The sequence below is a fragment of the Pteropus alecto genome, unplaced genomic scaffold (assembly GCF_000325575.1).
Source record: "Pteropus alecto unplaced genomic scaffold, ASM32557v1 scaffold3, whole genome shotgun sequence".
NCBI lineage: Eukaryota > Metazoa > Chordata > Mammalia > Chiroptera > Pteropodidae > Pteropus > Pteropus alecto.
The window spans coordinates 60,281,619-60,305,801 of NW_006442484.1; the positions used below are offsets into that span (position 1 = coordinate 60,281,619).

The following is a 24,183-nucleotide window of genomic DNA, read 5'->3' on the forward strand; positions in this document are numbered from 1 at the left end:
AGTGGAGAAAAACAATAATTTAAACATAGAAACAAGTCATTTAGGAATAAACTGAAGAAACTGGCCACGCCACCTCTCAGAAAATCCCGCTCATGGATGGCTCTTTAAACTATCCCTTCTTTTCCGATCAGAAACAACAGATTGATCATGCCATTTCCTATTTCATTTTATATACGTCTCTGGAATGTCCTAAGAATGATCCCAAATATATTAGAAAAATAATGCACAAAAACAACATGCCAAAATTTAAATAGTGTAGAAATGAGTAAGACTAGCCATGATTTACTGAGGTGCTCCACAATGTACCAGACACAGTGCTATGTCTCGGCTCATGTTGTTATTTAACCTTCACACCAACTTTGAGAGGCAGAAATTCCTGTCCCCATGTTGCAAATTAAGTGCTGAAGATTGCAGAAGTTCAAACAAACAGGAAATGACAGAGTCAGGACTCAAACTCAATCTGTTCAATTCCAAAACCTTCACTCCTAACCCCTACAATGGATGTAGGTTGTAGCTGTCTGTGGAAGTAGCAGCTTAACAAGTATGATAAAATACTGTCATAGACTATGCAGTGATAGGGTCTACATTATTTTAAATTTCCAAGTGACAAATGCAGCCACTAGACAGAGATCAAATTTAGGAACTATTGGTATATTTATACCAGTATGTGGATAGATGGATAGATATAGGTAAAGGTGTAGGTGCAGGTGTAGGTGTGGGTGTAGGGATAGATAGATATAGATATAGATAGATATAGATATACATGGATATATATCCTGTAGATACACACACATATACATACCAAAATACACACAAATCTGTAGATATGTATTTTTGTGTATATTATATGTTTGTATTTTATGTATGTTATACATGTATAGTGTGTGTGTGTATAATTTGAACTTGATAAAAAGCAATACGAATGTCAGTTGTTGATTTTGAAAAGTAACTACAGGTTCAAAGGCAATGAAGCCAGAATGTGCCAAAGATAAAACACATGGACACTGGAATTTCTCTATATAGAGAGCGTCTGAGACACTGAAGTGCCACTACAAAATGTTTTTTTCCCAAAGTGTCATTCAATATAGGCAATGACACTCAGGGGCAGCCCCAGGGAGTCCTAGCCTATGAGAATCACCTGGATTATTAAAGTCACTATATTTTCCCAAAGAAGTTAATCTTCCACTGATTGTACCAAACAACCTCCTACAGTGTATTTAGTTCTCCTATTTTAAAAGAAAAAGATAATGATGAAAAAAATCCTTTTTTAGGGATTTTTATTGTTACACATTTCTTATCAATAATGAAACACTAAAAAAAGTCTGTCATGAGGTAAAATATTGAGTCTTTCCATTATGTATGTTAATCACTAAGCAGTGATTCAAAATTTAGTTAGCAACATCAGGCAAAAGATTTTTACCATGTATGCACCACAACACACATGACCAACACTATGCCAGACAGTGTGAGGGAATCAAAGAAAGATTTCTGGAGTAGCAGGTGATTTATAGTGTAGCTGTTGAGATGAGAATCACAGGACTGACAAAATACCGAAGACAAACACTAAAAAGGAAAGGTAGAAGGCTGTGGAGACCACAGAGAAGATGGGTGAGGACACGGCAGAGTCAGAAAGCCTCACAAACAAACAGGTCAGGACTCAAACCTACAGATGAGAGAGATGGGGGTAGAGAGAGGTTAGAGCAATGAGTGGCAAAAGCAGGGAGGCAGGAATTATTAGCACACTGCATTTGAAGAAGAGCAAGATGACCTATGCGGGAATTCTAGCTTTACAATTACTTCGTTTCCCTGAGAATACTCCATTAATGACTTTCCTGAATACTAACACAGGTCTTTAATTACTACTGAAATAGCCATAGCTGTGTAGATATGAGTAAACCTTACTTTTCCAATTGCTTTCTTCCAAGACCAATAGCACGTTTTCTGCAAGAACATTCACAAGGCCTGTCAAAGCAGAACAAGCTCAGTGATGAGCATGAATGTGGAGTTCTGTGGGCATGAGTTTGTTAGTATCACATTCTAAATGCTGGAGATGAGCAGTCTGTGAATCTGCTTTTAACGGTGCCTCAAAGATCAAATCAATGGTTAAGGAGGAGGAGCTCATTTTCAATAAGACATCTTCCCTGGACTCTTTCAAGTTAGGATGCCATTTCTTCTTTTCTAAGGTTCTAAATAGTCAACTAAGTAACAGACTATGAGAGAAAAAATGACTGCTTATTTTTATTTGTAGGATATTGATAGCGAGGCCAACTTTGCTAGCTGACTCATTTTGGGGGTTATTTCATTCCTTACTATAACAAAAATCTTCAATCCCTGTGACAAATTAGAACCCCCAAAACTATAAAATAAACTTATTCTGAATTGTGCAAAGCAGATTTTATGGACACCAAAAACAATGCAGAGCTGACAGATATAAATATAGATGACAGACATAAATATAGATGCTGTCTAACTTACCCCACCCGACCTCTCATTTTTTTTAAAGTTCCACACCATAAGCTCAGAGAATCAAGCAAAATTTCATTATGCTGTGAAGTCCCCTTAGATCTGCTCTAAACAGACATGGGGTTAAAAAAAAAAAAAAAAAAAGATGTCTAAAAAAACATGGACTATATATACTTCTAAGCACTGATATAAATACCACCTGAGGTTTTTCCATTGAATGGACGTTGAAAGGATAGAGATGTATGTTGGGGGAGGCCTCATTCCGATTAATGAAGATAAATATTTTATAAAGCCAAATCTTTCTATAATTCCTATTCACTATCTAGGACATTGACTTTTACAAATTTTCTCAGTCCCTAAAAAAATACATTACTAAATATTTCTAGTTTTGAAATCATGTAACACGATACCTCTAATTTTGTTAAGGAAGAATTAAGGTGGAAATGCTAAATTAGAGGAGAAAAGAAAAGGAAACCCTACTTTTTTCTTCATTTCCAATTCCTAGCTTCAACGTCAAGCCCATTTCTATTAAATACTAGAGTGAGTGGTAAAGAAAAACATTTGTTGAGACAGTGATAGTTTCTATACTCTAATCAGCCAGGACGTTACAAACATCTAACACTTTTGAGGGGAGAAAGAAAATCAACTGTGGCAAATGAAATACTCTGTAAATGTTTTTTGTTTTTTGTTTTTTTTCCCCCACACATAATGTTCCAGATTATAGCAGCATATGATACTGACTTCTTCCCAGGTGATTATATGAGCCTCATAATATGAATCTGCACACTCTATCAAGAGGCAATCCTTCCTAGCAGTCTTCAGCATTTGGGAGCGAATAGGAAGGTTGTTTTATCTCTCCCTCTGAAGTTCAGTTGGCAATATTTCTCTGCTAGATCAACCTCTTAAACCCTGGGATCCTTTCAAAGGAGGAATCACACTGAGAGTAAACCTGGCCATTTCCTATTCAATTTTCCCCCATATTCTTTTATCACTTATTTTCTCATAACTTAGATAGTTATGACTGCTGGGCCAATGCTGGAAACTAAAGAAAAGTAGAAAAAGGCAAGAAAAAACAAACCACTTGAAATCTCGCCCCTAGAAACAACCCTTGTTCACATTTTGGATAATATCCTTCCTTTTTTTTTCCCCCTATATGCTATGATTTTAGTTGGAATTGTGCTGTGTATAACTGCTTTCTCCTTATCACTTATTGACATTCCATGAGCATTTTCTCTTAAAAATTACATTCCATTTAAGGTTTAAAGAAAGAATCTAGCAAGGAATTGAACTATGAAAAGAAGATATTCCTTAGGGGGCAGAAACAGGATAAAGCTCTAGAATGCTGACCTATCAGAAAAATGTGGAAGAAATTATCTGATGCCTTTAATGACCATACAAAGTAATAGATGTTAATTTTTTAAAATAACTTTTTATATTATATAAGTTTTATATGCTTCCATGAAGATATGCTTACAACAGGTTTCTATTTGATCAAACCTAACCTTTTATTTTAAGGTTTAGTAAGTACCATCCTTGGTATCCACACATTCTCTCTAACATTAAATATCCTGCATATAAAACTTAATTCTTACACAGAGCTAAACAACTCAGAAAATTTTTAAAGAGCCTAAATTTTTTCTACATTAAAGAAAAATTCAATGAATGTAGCAGTTAACCTGGACCAACCAGTAAATCACTTATTTATTCATGCTGCTAATTACTTCACAAAAGTGTATTTATTATATTCTCGATAATATTAGTGGCAAATATAAATGCTCCCTTTATCCAAAATAAAAAGGGATGAGATATTTCTGTGAACCATGTACTATATATGAGTTCATATTTACAAATAAATGTAACATCAGATCAAATGCATAATTGTTGAATTATCTGAAGCCCATTTCCCTTTCCTAGTAAACTGACCTCTATGGCAACCCAAGACTATCTTATCTATACTTGTAAAGGCCAGGATCCAAATACTAAAGTTATTCTGCTACTGAGAAAAATAATAGCAAAGTTACCAAATAAAATTTTTAAGTTAAGTTAAATTCTTAAATTTAGCTTCAATCTTGAATTATTTTTCCTGCTCCCTAAAATTAATATAATTACATATTAACTACAAATGTAGATATAAGGCTATACAAAAATATGCAAAGTATTAATATAATCATACATAATTTATATATCATAAATTCATAATGTATATGTAATATATGAGCATTTTCTAAAACAATATATTTTCCAGTTTGGGGCCACATGGCATAAATATGTAAATCAAAGCCAAAAACTTTTAAAATAACATTCAGAAAAGACTCCATAGATTTTTATGTATTTATGGAATGTTCAGTAACAAACTTATATTTCACACTTAGTTACTTACGTTCCATGAAATAAGGCCCAGGCTCAATTCTCCATACAATTTGCCCTTTTTGTGTTCCAGTCACACCCCTATTTTTAGAATCCCAGAAGTTGGCTGGAGAATTCTCATCTGAAAAACAAACAAAGAAACACTTTTCAGCTTAATTATAATCTCTTTGTTCGTCCTTAGCTCAAAGATACAGTTCTAAAATAAATGCAAAAAAAGATAAAAGGAAAATATTAATAAACACTATTATTAATGACTACCTTCCCAGTAGATTATTACCCTGAATTTCTATATTTGCATTTATATGGGAGAATTGGGGAGAAGGATAGGGTGTGGGGTGGAAAGATAGCATCTGGGCTTGGCCAGATTGGCCGATGTTGCCAAAAGATAAAACCGCAAAGAACCATGGGTACAGCTGCTGCAGCTTCAGTGATGGGCTGATATTATAAGAAAGGGGTTGAACTCCCATCTATAAAATCCTTGATGAAAAGGAAAAGAATAGTGAAGCTGGGATAAAATAAGAAAGAAGATAGGATGACAAAACGGGACATTAAGCTATGAAACTGAGTCAAGACATAGTCCAGGTTTGCCATGAACAATGTCCTGAAGATACCAATCAAGTCATCAGGTCTGCTAGGAAAATCTTTACAAAATGCCTAAGGCACTAGACCTTGAGCTAATACAAGACAAGGAAAGAGGCAAGTTTAGGCTTTTGTCTGGAGAGACAGGACAGATCTGAAGAATAGGCCTGAAAGTATCACTTTCCAAGCTTTCCAACCTCATGGCACAGAGAAAATCGTAATATTTGTAGGCATACCGGGGTAAATGGAAGAGACGCTTACAACTTCCGATGGCAGGCAGGGATGTTCTGGCTGCCCAGGTTCTGATCCCCACCCTGAGGCTGAAGGGAGTCATATTCTTTATAACTTGTTCACATCTCTTTAGTTTGAAGCTCTCTTAGAGCACTAGAATAAGAAATGAAACTAAAAACATGAAAAAGAGACCATTTAGGGTTTTACAGGCACTCAAATATGTGTATAGTGACACTGGCTCTTAAGTCCGGTGTACCTCAGTTGTTTTCCCAGGAGGAAAGATTAGAGATATAATTTAACCGAGAGCTGAAATAAACCAGACAAGGTGAAGCAAGAGCTACACTTAAAATGAAAAAATAGAGAAAAGGTCCCAAGTCCAAGGGAATAATCTTGAGAAGAAAAATCTCTCTTCTTTTGAGTATAAAAGAAACAGAAAGTGGGGCAAATTAAGGGGTCGGATAATCCAGCTCGGAGGGATTTCTGTCTGTGGTCATCTTTGGGGCCCACTGGCTTCATCATATTGATAAGCCAAAGCATTTTGGGAGAAATGATCCTATCGTGCCATTTGCATTCAGCATATTATAAGTCAAAAGTTCTTTTTGTGAAAGGCCAAGAAGCAGTGACTGCTCTTCATAGGAATGGAAAGGCACCACCCACCATGTCACCACCTCCACTCCTAGACACGATGCAAGGACACAACTTTACTTCATCACAAAAATATAACTGCAATGCTGTTGAGATTTAGAAGGCACTCAGGCAATCAATCACCTAAAACTGGACTCGAAAGATGTCATGTGACTGGCTGGCTCCTCAGGGCAGATCCCGCCGCTCACTGCCTATGCTCTGAGCTTCTTCCATGCCAACTAAAACTCCAATTTTGTCCAAACCACAATGTGCCCAGTAAAATAAACTCACTCTCCAGAATCCCTGGTAGCTAAGAGTGGCATGTGACCTAGTTCTGGCCAGTGAAACTGAAAGTCTACTGGGTAGGACTTCTGGAAAAGCTATTATTTTTCTAATTAATAAGAGGACAGACTCAGTAATCCTTTTGTTTTTCCCTATCCTTCTTTTTAGAGGGGAACCACATACTAAGTAAAGACAGCAGAGCAAGAAGCTAGAAGCAACCATGATGAATTTTTGAGTCCTGAATGACCCTCAGGCTCCTTGCTACCTAGGCAAAAATAAATTCCTGTGAATTTATTTGATGAAATTTCTGTGGTTGGGTCTCTGTTACTTGCAGCTGAACACAATCAATAATAACAGATATACCCAGTATCCTCAGTGATTTAGACTTATCATACCTGTCTTGACCTAGAATCCTCAAAACTGTACCACTGCTCCCGGTTAGACAACCTGGTTGTTGCTTCTCTTCTAAAAGATACTGTAATTCTCGGAGCTGCTTGGATGGGGAGAGGGATTCTTATGTTTTCACAAGTAAATGTTCTCTATTAGCTATTGGTCACTTAGAAGGCATGGAAAGTTGGACCCTACAGGAAACAAAATTTAGGCATATGAGTAGAAGGTGTCTAGCTATTCAAAATGTTTTTAAAAATGTCGCTATGCACATGGGACATTTTCTGAAAATATTGTGACAGTTTCCTCTTGAGGCCTCAGGAAAGATGAGGCAGCAGCAAATCTTGCTTTAAGGAGCAAGTACTCAGATCACAATGATAAAAATTAACAGTAAGGAAATTGTTCTTGTTAATGTGACCTCATTGTAAAAAGGTTTGCATTTCTGTTATTATTACTAAACTTTTTCACTCTAAACCATCAATTAAGACAAACTAAGTACACACTTCTGACAAATAACCTTGGGAAATGGGCAACTGAGGAGCAGAAATAGAATGTGAGGGCAGTAACGGGATGAGGAGAAATACTGTAAGAGGTATGAGCACCAAAGAGAATTGATGCCTGCGTGGCACCTACACCCTTAATTGCAAATACGAAGTGCCTAGAAATAAACCAGTTTAGGGGCACAGAGTTCAAATTATTTTGATATGACCATCTCCACAACTACTACTGCTCCTACTGCTGCTAGTTAGCAGAGCCCAGGCCAGCCTTGGGCACACCATGCTAAAGAACGACTAAAATGACCTATTCCTTTTCTTTGTTTCAAGACCAATTTTAATTGGTCCTTCAGAGTAAAACTTTTTTCTTTAAGTAGGTTAACACCTTCATTTGGTTGCAGTCAATTTTCATCTAGCCCAGGAACTCCTTTGTGGTGACAGCATTTCTCTGCTCAGATCTACTTTTCATGGATATTCGAGGACAGAATATTTTTCCCAGATTGTATGAGTTACATTTCCTTTACTCTCATTTAACATCTATATTAGATAATTCAGTCTTTTAAAAATGCCCTTAATCCAAATAAAAAAACAACAACTGAGTATAAAATGCTATACCAAAGAAATGTTTTTAAATCTTCTACAAATAACATATAGATGTAATTATAAATCTATTTTTTTCCTCTAACTGAATAAAGGTTTTGATAGATCAAAGAAATATAATCAATCTTTAAAAACAATTACCAATTGTTCCATTTATATTTAATCACTTCTCTTCCCTTCTCTCTCTTCCCTTCTCTCTTCTTTTTTTTTTTTTTATGCCTACAGCACCTGGTCTTCCTAGGCTGTCTCCCATCCAAGTGCTAACCAGGCCCGACCCTGCTTATCTTCCAAGATCAGTTGCCCATTTCTCTTAATAACTAGTCAAATCTGTTGCACTTTCCTTACACCCCCTAAATTCCATCCTCTTCCTTAAGCAGGGTACCATCCAAACATGGAAATCATGAGGCTTCATCTCCCTGGTTTCTCCATCTCTCTATTACCACCATCTTTTCTATATCCATACCTACTTTGTGTCTTCTTGCCCAAGTTCCACCCCCGTTATGGTGGTACCCTCGAGCCAATCCTCGCCCCAGTCACTTTCTCTCTCCTTGATCTTTAGCATCTTCCTCTCAACCTAGAAGTATGTCAGCCTCCAAGAGGCATATTTTCCTGGTTTTATTTTTGCTTTTGCTCTTTGACCATTACCTTCTTTGCCCCCTTTCCCATCTTTGTTCTTATTTCTCTTCTAGCTACAACAGAATCTATATTTTAGGAGTATATTTTCTACATACTTAGGTAATTTTCTAGCTGGAATGTAATTATAGAAAGAAACATTGGAGATGTTTAATTCATGTACCTAAATACCTTCTCTAAATCTAATTTTGTTTGGTAAGGTTTATACAAAGCTTGTCTACTCATGTCTCACAAATCTCCTTTGTTCTGTTACAAGTCTAGCTGGCAGTACCTTTCCTCTAAATAGAAAAAACAAAGCACACTTAAAAAGTACTAAAATCCTTTTAATATAATTTTCATACCTAACTTGTAAATACTGTGAGAACATGATCAGGAAAAATTCTGAAAAATCTTTACTCCTGCCTTATTTTAGCAATCCATGATACTTTTCCAAAATGATTTCATTTGGTGTTTTAAAAGATTACTTCTTAGAGATAGTCCAATTAATTCCAATTAATACAGAAATTATTTTTGTTAAGTTTGTTTCCCGAAGGGACAAATAGTAAAGTGTTTGAATCCAAGAAATAAAGGAGAAGAGATATAAGATTACACATCACACACGACTAACTCTCTTCTATTAACCAAAGAGTATAGCGGCTCTGAGATTTTTCTCAGATCTGGTTAATTAGGTGAGAAAAATACCTCTTTTCCTAAATGAAAACCACTTGATTTTTTAAGAGGAACACCTTAGAATCTTAAATTTATATGTAAGCATCTGCTGCACATTTAGTAGGTCACAAATCACCATTGTCTATCTTCCCCTTTAGATAGTTGATCCTCTAGGGAATTGATCACCCAACTCCATTGCTCACAGTGAATATCCTGGGGGACTCTTTAAAATGCTGACTCCTGTTCCACTCTTCCAGAGATTTTGATTCAGTAGGTTTGAGTTGGGTCACACAAATCTGAATTTTAGCTAACACCCCAACCAGGTAGGTAGGAAGGAAGGAATGAACGAATGAACGAACGAAGGAACGAAGGAAGGATGGAAAGAAGGAAGGAACAGCTAACAAATGAAAGGGACAATAGTCAAAGAGATATTCATGGTCCACAACATTACAATGATTGCTCAGTTTCTCTGGAAATGACCACGGGACACAACTTTGTGTGCATGTGTGATGTTCGTGGTACCTACCTGGTTGGGGTGTTAGCATGTGGAGATATCCTTTGGGAGATCTACACATTTAAGCCAGTCAAGGGAATGTCCTGTCCATTTCCTTACTCATCACTCCCAGAATTTTTTTTTTTTTTTTTTTTTTTTTTTGTTTTCCCAAAGGGGCATAAAAAAGAAAAACCAAAGAAGTGGCCATATTTGAGCTGAATTCAGTCATAAAAGTTGCCGTTGTTGCCTGGACCCCAGGATATAATCCTTTTCTTGCTTGCAAAAGTTGAATTAGTTATATACAGTGTGATTATAAAGAGTAATTTTTAAAAGACGAAATTAATTCTTTGTTTAAAATGCCACAAAAATGTTCATTGCAGCATTAGTCACAGTGTCCAAAACATGGAAACAACCGAAGTTCCCTTTGATAGATGACTGGATGAAGATGTGGTACATATGTACAATGGAATATTACTCAGCCATAAGAAAAGATGAAATACTGTCATTTGTGGCAACATGGATGGATCTTGAGATTATCATGCTAAGCAAGTCAGACAGAAAAAGTATGAACCATATGATTTCACTCATTACGTGGGCTATAAAATGAAAGCAACAAACAAACAAGACAAACAGAGACTCACAGACACAGACAATAGTTTAGTGGTTACCAGAGGGAAAGTGGAGAGAGAGGTAGATAAGGGTAAAGGGGATCACATATGTGGTGACAGAAGGTAATTTAACTTTGAGTGGTGAACACACAATACAATATACATAAGACGTATTATTGAATTGTACACTGGAAACCTATATAATTTTATTGACCAATGTCACCCCAATAAATTTAATAAAATATTTTTAAATAATAATAAAATAAAACAAAATGCCACAAAAAGCTAAAATAATGGAAACATAGAGTCTTCTAAGTTTTTTTCAAACTTTCTTCCCCATATTACGTCACACACAGAGATTAGCGTGAAATTATCTTCAAAAAAATAATTTTTTCTTGTACATGATTTTTGGATTCCAGAAAAAATCCTATAAATAGGCTTTTAAGATAATAAGAGAATATATAAGAGATACAACCAGACACATCAAACATATCCAAACATAATTTGGATTTGGAAATGTTTCTATGTCTATATTAATATTTCCAAAACCTCCATACAATACTGGAGATAAAACAGGAACAAAAACAAAAAAAGTATTCAAAGGCCTCACTCTTCTATCAGTCAACCTAGGGGAATTGAGAAAAGATGAGAAATTTTATGAGAAAGATGCCATGTGACAGATTGTGCAGAGAGATGAAAACTGATGCTTACAAATTTTCTTTTGCATTAAAGTAATCCCGCCCTACATTTTCACAAAAAATGGAACAAACATCTAAATTCATTTTAAATTACCTTTTGGATACAAATTGAATATTCTATGTCCTGAGATTAGACATAAAGGGACCTGGCTTTATTCCGGTTACACTCAGAAATTAGACGGTCTATCTGAGATTTGGGATTTGGAAAGCAATACTAAGTTACAATATGAATCAAAATGATCATTCTAGACCTGGGCTAAGTATATACCTTCACAGAGACCGTTTGACGGTACGAACTTTGAAATTCACCAGCATGTACTAGGTAGGTTATGGAAACCTACTGCAATGTGAGAGGAAAACTTTGACAACAAATGACTTGAGGCTAGAAATACACTGTGGAGGAAGGATGAGTCTCTATCAGTGAATGTACCAAGTAGAGCACCAATCTTACTAAGTGCTATGAAAGTTCATTAACGAACTTCCAGATGAATTTGCAAACTTGGCATTAGTTTTTAACCCAATCTCCCTAGGTGTCCAGTTTCTTACATTGAAGCCCTCTCTGGATGGGGGGAAAAAAAAGTGTGTGTCAGATATGCTTAGAGATTACCATGATAACATGCCATCAGCTGGGAATGCACCTGCTTGTGACCATGCCTTTGGAGCCACTTGAATGGTAATCTTCTCATAAGTACCAGAAAAATTTGCTGACTATAATGTGCTAGAGATGGGAGAAAAAGACACTAGAACCTTACAGGATAGAAAAAGCAACAGAGGCTGACAGAGCCAATGACAAGTACGCAAGGACTGGCCTTGGGGATATTTGTGCCTTCCTACAATTTACTGCCCCTAGAGGTCAACAAGCCCCCTTCATTTGTCTAGTTATTGCCCTTCATTAAAATAGTTTAACCACTTTTTTGTGTCTTCATTTCATTTCCATGAAGGTTTCCTTGCGCGCAGAAATTAAAATTATAACATCTAATGAAATTTGTATGCCATGTTTCCTGTTAATCTATCTTCTGTCAGTCTGATTTGTAGGCCCAGTAGCTGAACCTAGGAGAACATAAGAAAGGATTTTTTCCTTCTCTATATGTCCTCAAAGGTGTGGTCAGGATTCTTCCTCAAGGTCCATTTGTCTGGTACTTTCCCCCGTATATCATTATGGCTCAAGCCTCTCCTTCCATGTTTTTCCTTTTTGTTTGCACATCATCATCTCAATGAAATCTACTCTGCCCCATTTAAAACCACAACTCCGCTAGCATTCCTGGACTACCTAATTCTGCTCAATTTCTTTTCCATAACCTCATCACCATCTAACATTCTATATAACCTACTTATACTTCTTATATATTGTCTGCCTGTCTCTCTAGAATTTAAACTCTAGAAGGTCAAAATCTTTTGTCTATTCTGTTTACTGCTCTATCTCCAAGTGACTAGAACAATATCTGGCACATAGTAGGTGCTCAGATTTGGCTGAATGAAAGACATCTTGATATCTTCTTTTGATATATGACATTAACTGAATATTAGTATTATATTTTTAAAATATATAAGAGAAATAAAATTCTCACCAAAGAATGCATAAGCCTTTTTAAAGAGATCTCCATCTTGTTCAGAACAGAGAAAAACAAGGACAATACCGCAAATTCTGTGGTAAGCTTTATTGGGCTAATTTAACAAAAGCAGTTTATTTAAATGCTCAGTCTTTATAACAAGAATTTCTAATTAACTTATTTCGATCACACTGTTGTGCTGCGTTGACATTTAACTATGTTTATAACTTACAGTAGGTCACACAAAAAGATGATTTGCCTTACCTAAGATCACATGACCAGTTTCAGGTAAAGGCCTTTGAAACCTCATAAGTTCTTTCCTGACAAAGACTCAGAGCATTTCTAAATTAAGATTTATTTTTACCAACTGAATGTTTTCCTCTACAGAATATAGGAAACACAAATTCTTTGATAATATCTCAGAAGGAAAAATTACTAAAGGCTTACTTATAACAAATAAGTCTATTTTATTTGGTTATTGTATAAATTTATCATAAATATCACTGTAAAAATAAGACATGCAATTTGTGATTATTTTATCCAATTTCATGATTAAACTATCAGTAAGAATTAGGTGCTCTTTGTAAAATTTGAAGCTTAAAAAATTTCAAAGTCTCTTTGAAGTATACATTGCCATCAGTGCATAATTTTCCCCATCACAGTTTGCGTGACTACTTTCCTCTAGCAATTACACTTTTATGATGAGAATGTAAGCCCAAGATTTTTAAAGGGTTGAATGTGGCCAGCATTTGGTAGCTTGGTAAACACCTTGGCACAAGATCTAATATTAGGCCCTTCAGGAATATCCAATAACGATAACACTAAAATGCCTCAATCCTATTTCGTGTACAAGGCTGACAGGTTAGAACAAGACCTCCTATTGCTAAAGAACTTTCATGATAAAGAGTGAAGTAAATGATCTTTTCCTAAAGGTCTTTAATTTGGGGCACAGTGATGATAGACTAATAAGAGTTAGAAGAAACAGTTTAAGGCCTGAAGATGGAAAAAAAAAACAATTCTAGAAGTTATAGAGAAAATGAAATTTATTGAAAATTAATTCAACAAATATTTATTGAGCATCCACTATTTGCCATGCAATATTCTAAGTTACAGTGATTCAAGGGGAACAAGAGAGTCAAAAGTCATTGTCCTTATGGAGACTTTGGCCCAGTGGGGAAAGTGATCAACAGGCATATACATATAATATATATGTCAGGTAGTATAGTCAATATAATGTAATGTCAAGTAGCAATAATATGGCTCAAAGAAAGACAACCAGGGGATGGAAGGATAAAGAAGTTGGTGGGAAAGTGTTACTTTATGTAGGTCGGTTACAGAAAGAGGGGCCTGAATAAAATGAGGGCATTTTCCACAGGGGAAGTTGGGAAAAAAGCAAAAAATAAAAATGCAAAGACCCTGAAACAGGATCAAGCCTACAGTGTTCTGAAGAACAAGAAAGTGATGCAGCTAGAGCAGAGTGAGTGAGGCAGAGAAAGGGAGAAGACGAGATCAGAGAGACACAGAGGGCCACCTCGTAGACCTCCACGGCAATATCAAGAGCTTTCTATATGCCAAGCACGTTCTACTGTTTTGCCTTTATTAAAACTGCTAACAATTCTTTGAGGTACTCTTAATAGATTTTTAATGATGGAGAAACTAAGGCACAGAGAAGTTAAGAAATGTGCCCAAGATCCCAAAACTACTATATGCAGAGTGAACACAGGCTGCCTTGCTCCAGAGGCCATGCTCCTCAACACGACACCACACTGTCTATGGTGAATAGTTTGGATTCCACACTGATGATAATGGAATGTCACTGAAGAATTTAAACCAGGAAAGTAACATGATCTGCATAAAAAAATTTTAAAAAAATATCATTCTGGCTACTGCCCGCAGAGTAGATTATGCAAGGACAAAAGTATGGCTCACATGCTTCATGCCCAGGCCTAGCATCAAGTGTTGGAGCATAACCTAAACATGATCCTCCTCCCATCTCCATCTCTTCTGTACAGACAGAGCTGTAGCAGCTATGAATATCCATCCTTTGTGCAAAAGGTTGTGCACCGATTCCAGACTCTTCAGTCCAATGACCCTGTGAGGTGACTCCTCTTCCTCTAAGCTCTCTCCAATCAAACCACCATCCTGTAATTTCCCTAAGTCCACCATGCTCCTCCCCTACTTCTCTATTCCAACAACTCCTGAAAGTCCAACTTTCCTATATTCAGCCTTAGTCAGTCAAAATCACTTAGTGAACTCAATGAACACTTAATGAAACATATTTATTATACCACTGGCATTTAGTCCTCATGGACCTTCTATTCACCAAAAAAAGTATGCTTTTTGTTTTCGGGTACATATCATTTATTACAGGTGCTATGAAAGTAAGACACCATTTGATAATGATGTTGTCAGGCTGTGGCTGCCAGGTGACAGTAAGATCCCAAAACTTCAAGAGACAGGACATTTGACTTCAAACTCCATTTCTCTCATTTACTAGATTTATGACTTTGGGTAAGTCTTAAAACTGCAGAGTCTCCATTTCTTTATTCTATAAAGTGATAACAGCACCTACCACAGAAAGCTGTAAGGAATAAATGGTACTGTATGTGAACCTGGTATATATTAGGAGCTAACTGTGTGGGTTTTTAAAATTTTTCAATCCATTTCAGCCTTCTTTCAAAAGGAGCTATGGTTTGTTTTTTTCCAATACTCAAAAGCACAATTCCTCAACTTCATTTTAACTTTTACTTTTTAAATTGATTTTTAAATAAATGTATTTTATTCTAATTTCTCACAAATATACATAAATTAAAACAAATACATGCTTATTTATATGTGTTCGGAGACTCTGCTTTCTTAAGCAACAGATGCCAAATTACCAGACAACAAAAGTCCAGGCCATATATATTCAGTAATAGTTCATCATGCCCTTACACATGTAGCACAGTGTTTCACACTGAGTAACTCAATACTGCCCAGTCCTTGGATGGAAGGTCACTCAAAGTTTAAAATTCTGTCAATGAGCTTTCAGCCTGGCTTAAGAAAGACTCAGACAGAGGTGCCCTCATTTCACTACACAATGACACAGAGACTTCGAGTACAGTGTTTAGCTTAGAAGTGTCTGTCTCAGCACTATGTGTGTAAAAAGTTGCCAGAAATGACAAAGTTTTGATTATATATCCTCCTTCCTTTCCTCTAATTATTCTTTTAAATACCATGCATACACTCAGCTCTCACTCAAAAATAATCCCTTTTAATACTAAGTGTAGCTTAAAAGCAACCTCTAGCTTCTGCAGGGTGTTAACTTTTACATTCCACAAGATAGCTGAAGAGTCTGAGAAATGTATAGCTATTATAAAATATAATGTTTAGCACAAAAGCATCCTTTGGTTAGGGGTAAATTACTCCTTTGATCTTAATGAGCTCAAACAACAAGGTTCGGGAACTGTAATAGCTAATTTTGTTAGAGCTAATCCAACTAGGTCTGAAAATACTAATTAGGAGTATGTGGAACATCTCTTCTAGAACATTCATTGCTGCTGATCCTAAAGAATAACTTCACACAAGTAGCTATTCCCTATGGGTCCCTCCCCAAAACAGCTTAATAAGAAGAAAAATGATCTTTCCCAGACATCAGAATGCTCACCTGAATCTTTACTTAATCATCAAAGTATTTTTTATTAAACTGAGCATTTATCTGTGTTTCTCAATGAGGATCTCACTGACATGACATTCCAGCAGATAATTCTTTGTGAGGGTCTGTCCAATGCATTATAGAAACTTTGGTGTCCCTAGCTCTCAAGCACTAAATGCCATTGCATCCTACATGACAATTAAAAAATAACATCCTCAATGCCCCTGAGAACCATTGATTGGCATTTCATAGCCAAAAAATGAAAAATAAAAAATTTCATTTGAAAAGCTAATTTGTAAAGAATTAAGATTGAAATGAATTTTGCTCTGACTTCATTCCAGTTCCTAAACAATTAAACCAGATTTAGAAGGCCTATAGAAAATTGGGCCAGTTTGCCACAGCAGCCACAAGAAAATGTTTTTTTAAAAACCGTGGTTTTATTCTCAAGTTAAAATTTGTTATAAGATTGTTGTTAAATCAACAGTCTCTAGAATGCAAATATCTACAAATATTTGTCCATATGTTACATTACAAATAAATATCCCTTAATATCTTATTCCCTAAGAGAAGAGTAAATTCATCAAAAACATTATTATTCCAGAGGCAGATAATCTGTCATGAAATCTATTTAGACTCAATGAAATGCCATTATCAAAAGCACTCTTGTAGAAGTTGTGTTTAACATTGCAGTAAATAATTCACTTAAAACCAATGGGACTCCAGAAACTCACAATGAGGGGATTACATATTTAGTTTTACCTACTTTAATCCCAGTACTGATCTCCTATGATGAGGTGCCAAGTGACTAAATGTGAAAAACGCACTGCACACTTTGTAAATGAACTATCCCTAACCGAGCTGGGAGGGGACAACATTTAAGAACTTTTCAAAGAGAGAGGCAGAGAGAACTGTAAATCCCAAACAGTTGGACACAGAAATCAGGTGAAAGTTCAATTCATTTCCAGAATTTACTAATACCTTACCTCATATAATCCCAAAGAGTTTCTCTCTGCCTTTACCAGGGTAAACTCCATCATTTCAAATCAGATTTAAGAAGCAGTCTGAAGAAACACGTTTCATTCTCCTTAAAATCTTGTACCTGGCCTACCCACTTGGCAAGTTCATTCACAGGAGTGGCCAGAATTGAAGTCAAGGTGGGAGTGGAGTCCTAATAACGTGGCTTTGAGAGCACTGCAGGTCCACTTCACTGATGCGCCTGCCTCTCCTCCTCCTCCCCCAAAGTTCTAGAAATAAAATACTAGAAGAATTCAAGCAGTACACTACCAAGAGACTCCTGTTCAACTTAAAACGACACTGAGGGCCACTCCTGCCTTTCATCAAGACTTATCATAGCTCAGGCCTCCTAAGTGAAAAAACATAACATGTTAGTGTCCCTTTGGCTGAGGCAGTTGTAGCCACACCCCTGTAAAGAGTACAGGATGCAATCACCCCATCCTCCCCTCAGCTTCCTTCCTTTGCTTTTCCATGGGAGAATTCCAAAGAATGAGTTATGAGTACCTACACACACACATACACACACAGACACACACACGGTCATACAGAGCAGGCTGATGTAAACAAGCTGACTGTTGTCACAAAGAGGGGAACTTTCTGTTTGATTTACTCAGACTAGTGTGGCCACTATCTGGGAACTCTAATTTACTATTGCCATTAATCAGATATAACATTCATTTAGGTGACCGAAATAGGCTTAGAGTATCCTAATCAATCCAGAACAGAGTTTGTGGACTTGTGATTTCAGGCTGTAAAAAAGAAATAAAACTTTTTCGAACATCACATAGCTTTAATGAAAACCCAAACGTGGTTATCAATCCAGAAGTTATTTTCAGACCTTACTTTTAATGCAAAAATAAATACAATCATCAACCTATCTGGTGCTCTTGTCTTATGTTGGGAAGAGGTTGGGTAGGGGAACCCCCAGTTCAGATGTATTGTTCTTTAATGGAGAAAGGGGCCTCCTAAGCTTTTGGCTAACCTAGGGCAGTCACTGCAATTTTTAAGTGCTGGTTGAATGGTAAATGCAATCAAAAGATGCAAGACCATATCTTTCCAGCACACTTCCAGGAAAGCAAGATGAAATGTCCTCATTTGTCACATGCTTTTACTGTGAAGTGAGGCAGACAGGATTTAAGCTCCACGCTACATATAGTGTCTGCAATTTCCTCTCTACTGTTCCTTTAACTCAGACATAGTTTGTCATGAAGCTTCAAGGGCCCACATTGCTTTGGGCTGGTTCTGGAATAGACTGAGTAAACACAGCAAGCCTGGCAATCCAGAATCATCACCACCCTGACCAGGCCTCTTCTGGACAGGCAAATCCAGTCAAGTCTTAAACCAAATCACTGTGGATTTGGGGGTGTGTCCTAGAAAACGACGATAATAGCAAGCATGTACAGAATGCCTACTATGTACCAGGGACACATAATAGATGCTTTAAACTTCGACAAATGCCACTGTACTCTAAGAGTGAGGTCAATAGTGTTATTAGGCCTATGTTACAGATGAGGAAACTGAGGCTCACAGAGAGGAAGTGACAATGGCAAGGATTTAAAGTCAGATCTGAGTGACACTCAAGCCCAAGCTCATTTACAATACACTGCCTCCCTCAAATAACACTGTGAAAATGCTCAGTAATTCACAGGTGGCCAATGGGCCCACAGTGGCCTAAGTCACCATCAGGAGATTAGGAAAAATAAATCTAGAAAGGATAATGCACCGGCATCAAAGATGACTACAGCCTGTGAACAACAAACTTCTCAACAATGTCAGCATCTCTGTTTTCATTCTCAAGAAAGTGTATGATCTTGAACTCTTGCCTACTTCCAAATCATGGACCACCAGACTCTCCTTGGGGTTGAAGAGAGGCTCACACCGTGTGGTCATAGTGCAGCTCTAATCACCACTCACTTCCAGGTCTTGGACTCCGCCGGATGCTTCCACAACGCTGGCCCTCCAAGCTCTGATGCTTTGCCTTCCAATACTGTAACATTTTCCAGATAGGCCACTTTAGCTGAACTCTAGGATCTGTTCCTCCCATGTGTCACTGATGCTCATGTGTGGCAAACAGGCTAGTTTCCTATGTCAAGGAAACCTACTTGCCCACAGTATAAGCCATTGTCATAACAGTTGATCAAGAAAGAACTTATAGAGTGAAGCAAAGGAGGTTAGATGAATGTTGCAGCTTAGACTTATGGCCACCACATAGACATACCTTTTCATAAAGATGGTATTTCTCAAACGCAGGTCATTTAGCCAATACCCACTCAAATCACAGTAAACTAGTATATTGAGCAGATATAGCCAGAGGAGCATACTGTCAGACCTCAAAATTTACATATGCTATTCCTTTATTCAAAATCACACCCCTCTGTGAAAGAAAGGCCAAAAAGAAAATCAACAACAAACAAAATGAGGAAGCACATGAGTACCAATATTGCATTCATACATCACCTTAGCGTTTTTACTTATTGTGATATCATATGGTGTTAGCTGAACTAGGAGATAATTGTGAACAAGACAAACATAGCCCCTACTCTTTCTTTCAGAGTTTCTATTTGAGAGAGAAAGAGAGAGAGAGAGCAAGAGAGGAGGAAAAAACACTAAATAACAAATATAAAATGAATTCTTTAGTTACTATTATGATAACATGCTACAAAGGAAGAAAAGAATGTTGTAAGGGAATGGCTGAGCTGCTGAAATGACCCAGGCCAAAGAAAAAGAGAAGGCTCCCTCAAGGAATCAATGTGTGAATGAAACTCTGCAGGATGACTAGGAATTGGGTAGGGAGAGTAGAGAAGAGGAAAGAGAGATCATTCCATGTGGAAGAGCTGTGCGGAGGTCTTATGGTGGGAAACAAAGGTTAAAAGACCAGTGTGACTAGAGCACAAAGGATGAGGGAGAGATGAGACTAATAATGAACAGACTAGAAATTGTAAGCATCCATGTATAGGGAAAGGGAGGCTTAAGAATAAGGGAATAGAAATTGTCCCTTTCCCCATCTCTGTAAGATCTTCTGAAAGCCCAACTGATTATCACAGTTGTCAACATTCTAAGCTATTGATCTAGCAAGGATACTCGGGGGTAGAACTGTGATTTGTGGATGCTGAATGGATTAACCATAGAAAATTAAAGACATCACAACTAAAATAGCTTATTCCCCAAAGCTCACAGTATATTTATTAAGAGTAAAGCAAAGAAGAGCCAAGACATAATTCTTAAATGACAATACAAACTGACAATGGAAAAATTCAACAGTGTCTCCTCCATCTGTCTTTATGCTGGCACTAAAAACATAAAACAGAATCAAGGTTAGTACATCAGGAAGGAACAACCCTTTTCCTGAAAAGCCTATTATGAATTTCCTTTGTGTTTATGCATTTTGTGTGCCTCTAAGTCTGACATTCATATGCATTTTTTGTTTTACAGCAAGGGTCTGCTTATCTGCTGCAATTTTTATTGGCTGTTTTTTCTTCTGACATTGTGTTCACAAAGAAGCCAGATGAATGTTCATCATCACTCTCATTTCAGACTCCCCAAATCGTCCAATGGAAATACACATACATTTGTGTATAAATCAGAAGCATTTTGAAAATATGTTAAAAATGAGACAGCTGCTTAAAGATCAAGGGGAGGACCTAAATCTAAAACCAAATAGATGCATGTACATAAAACATGTGATTTTTTTAAACTTAGCTTAGAAAGTGGTAGGCAATTAAATTCAATAAAAATAATAATGGCTAATATCTGTTATCTATTAAGAACTTACTATATTCCAGGCCCTGTAAGTATGTATACACATTCCCTCATTTAATCCTCAGAGAGACCTTCTGGCATAATTATTATAATCCCCATTTCACAAATTAAGAAAACTGGGGGATACAGTGATTGAATAACTTGCTTGCACAAGATTACATAGCAAGAAACTAGCTGAATTTCAAATCTAGAGTCTGTATGACATCAAAGCTTATCCACACATTTCTCATTGTTATACAACTTCATCCAACAATAAAACTACTATTGCCCAAGTGCCAAGAACTATGCTCAATATTTCAGAATCATTTACCAATAGAACTCTCACAATTTTGAGAGGTGTTTTTATCCTCAAGATGAGGAAACAGTTTGAAGAATCTAGTGACTTGATCAAGGGCACACGTGCCAAGGTTGAAAAGTGCAGAGGAAGATTTTCCGGGACCCTGCACAATTTCACAACAGCGACACTTTTATAGTGCTTGAAGTTCAATAAAAGTAAGAATGGGCATGTTACTTACTTAGAGTTTTGCAGTTTTATCTGGGAAATTTTCATTATGCTTTGGAAGAGCACAGTCCCCAAAGAACTAATGTTCTCATCTTAGGTAGATAAGGAAATCCCATTATCAACGTCCCTTCAAGCCAAAATACCAGGATTGTGATCCATTGCTTTCACACACAGGAATAAATGATACTCGCCTTTACGTTTCTAATAGAAATATAAAATTTCTATTTGAATATGAGCAAACAGATGTAATGTGCCCAAAACTCTGAAAGGCATACCCAAATAAGAATAAATGTGGTCCCCTCCTTTCAGTAATTTCCACTACAGAATTAAAGAGCTAGCTATAGCACTGTCTCCTTTCTTTGACTAATGTATATCTTAAAGCTCTAAGGATATATTTTTCTTTATGGGTGAATTTTGTATTAACACATAAGAATGTAAGTTTCCTTATCAATAAATTTTGTGTTAACTCATATTAATGTAAAGACAAGTATTTTTAAATAAAATACTATAGTGGCTTATAAAGAATCCACCTTCCTCATTCAATTCATAACTACTTAATTGCATGGATAATGGGTTCTATAGCTATGCTATTTTTTATTCCAAATAAATATTTTGTAAAGTAGGATAAATTTAAGAATAGATTTTAAGCATGTAAAACTCTGAAAATAAAATGAAACCAATAGAGAAGGATGTAAAATTATTTTGTATGCATTGTTTCTATCTGTAAAATGAGAACTTTACCTTTTTCCAATAATGCTTTGCATACAGCTGAGATAGCAATGACCCTGATAATATATCCTAGAGATTCTTTGCTGAAAGTACATATGTAGAGACTCCAATATACTCACATTAACGAACATGTTCAAAATAGGCATTTATAATATAGCACCATAGTGTGCGATGCAGAATTAAATACTCACAGATTCCCAAACCCTGAAGGAATAGTTCTCAAATTCTATTGTGTATTAGAATCGCCTGGTGAGACAACATTTAAAACTCAGACACCACAGAGCAAACCACAGAAATTCTGATTCAGTAGGCATAGGATGGGTCTTAGGAGTCTGAGTTCTTAAACAATTACCCCAGCTAATTCCGATATAGGTGGGTCCTTAAACTACACTTTAAGAGACACTAGCCTAGAGTCTCAAAATCTAACAGACCAATCATTAATGTACATGTGTATGTGAGTGTCACATTTGATTTTGCCAATTTGTTTTATTAGAAAACACAAAAAGAGACATGCAGTTTTGTACCTTTATAGTATTCCCTACCCTAACAATTCTCACAATGATTATTTCTAACCCATCTTAGAAGACAAAGTATAATAGGAAAATAAGCAAGTACAGGGAAAATAAAGACAGGAAAGGATGCTAACCTGAGAAATAAAGTTTTCATCTATATTTAAGTCTAGAGCAGTGCTCCTCAAAATAGGAACCATGGACCAGAGCTAGGCCATGAACTGACTTTTTAATGATCTAAAGTAAAGAAATTGAGTGTCAGCCTTTAGAAACTTATACAGAAATTTGTCAAGAGTAATTTTAAATCTGTTCCATCTAATAATAAAAATGTGGGCTTATATTTTATAGATCTTGTTTTTTATTCCATTTAATTCTTCTAATAGTTCATTTTTATTTTGGTTTACAGAAGATCAATGTCTGTGATGGATTTGAATGACAACAGGTAATTTGAGAAGCACTGGTGGACTCCAGGTAGAAGAATCCAGCCATGCTTGGTCAGTCCAGTGAGACTCCCAGCCCAGGACTGGATAAAAAGGTGGCTTTCTGTGGTATCATCTCAAAGGGTTCAGGGCTGAAAGGATTTCTTGAACAGACACCCTTAATGTCTCATAATAACTCAGTCTGAATCTGTCAGCATTACACCAATCTATGTTTATTTTTTTTTTGTCAATCAACCAACTTTTCTATAGCTTGTACCACCTCTTAGAATGACAATTTAGTAAAATTTCCTGTTTACTTTCAATAGCATAGAACAGTACTTGTTTCACTTATTCTAAATGTGTACCTTTCAACTTTCAAAGAGACCGTTGAGTTTTAATATTTGAGGATTTCGTGGTGAACTTTATCACTTTCGGGTGTACACAGGGTGTTTATCCCTTATCTGTTCATCTTTGCTGACATGAAACTATTGTTTCAGGATGTTCTCAAAAAGGAGGTCTTTTAATGACCTCGGTCATCTTAGTACTAGGCCTCTATCAGCTGTATAATGATTTTCATATTTGGCAATGACAACAGAAGCACAAAGTATCAATAAATTATTCCAGTCATAAGTACCTACATGGGACACAGAACTCATGTTGCAGTTTTCCTGCCTCCTAGTAAACTTTAAATAATAATCGTCTCTGTTATTGAAGACCTGCATTTTAAACAGTATTAAAATTAAATTCTAGACATATTCTAAAAATTCCTGCATCAGGTCACTGTATCCCTTGGTAGCAGCCTGCAGCTGCTACTTTTGCTCTATGAGTGTTGCCAAGAATAACTTTTTCCTTTCCAAGTGAAACATGGTGTTTATAAAAAGTGAGGGATGGAGAACCTGGGAGTATGAATCTATACACACAACAGACAAAGGCACAATAATAGCAACTTCACTCCAAGTT

The 24,183-nt window shown here is 36.4% G+C and overlaps 1 protein-coding gene across 1 annotated transcript in view; it reads right to left on the reverse strand.

Moving 5' to 3' along the window:
- Positions 1-24,183, reverse strand: part of HECW2 (HECT, C2 and WW domain containing E3 ubiquitin protein ligase 2) — a 205,516-nt gene that overhangs the window by 129,407 nt on the left and 51,926 nt on the right. Inside the window, exon 2 of the mRNA XM_025039312.1 lies at positions 4,844-4,951. Coding sequence (XP_024895080.1) covers positions 4,844-4,951 — 108 coding nt within the window. The remainder of the gene's footprint in view (positions 1-4,843; positions 4,952-24,183) is intronic.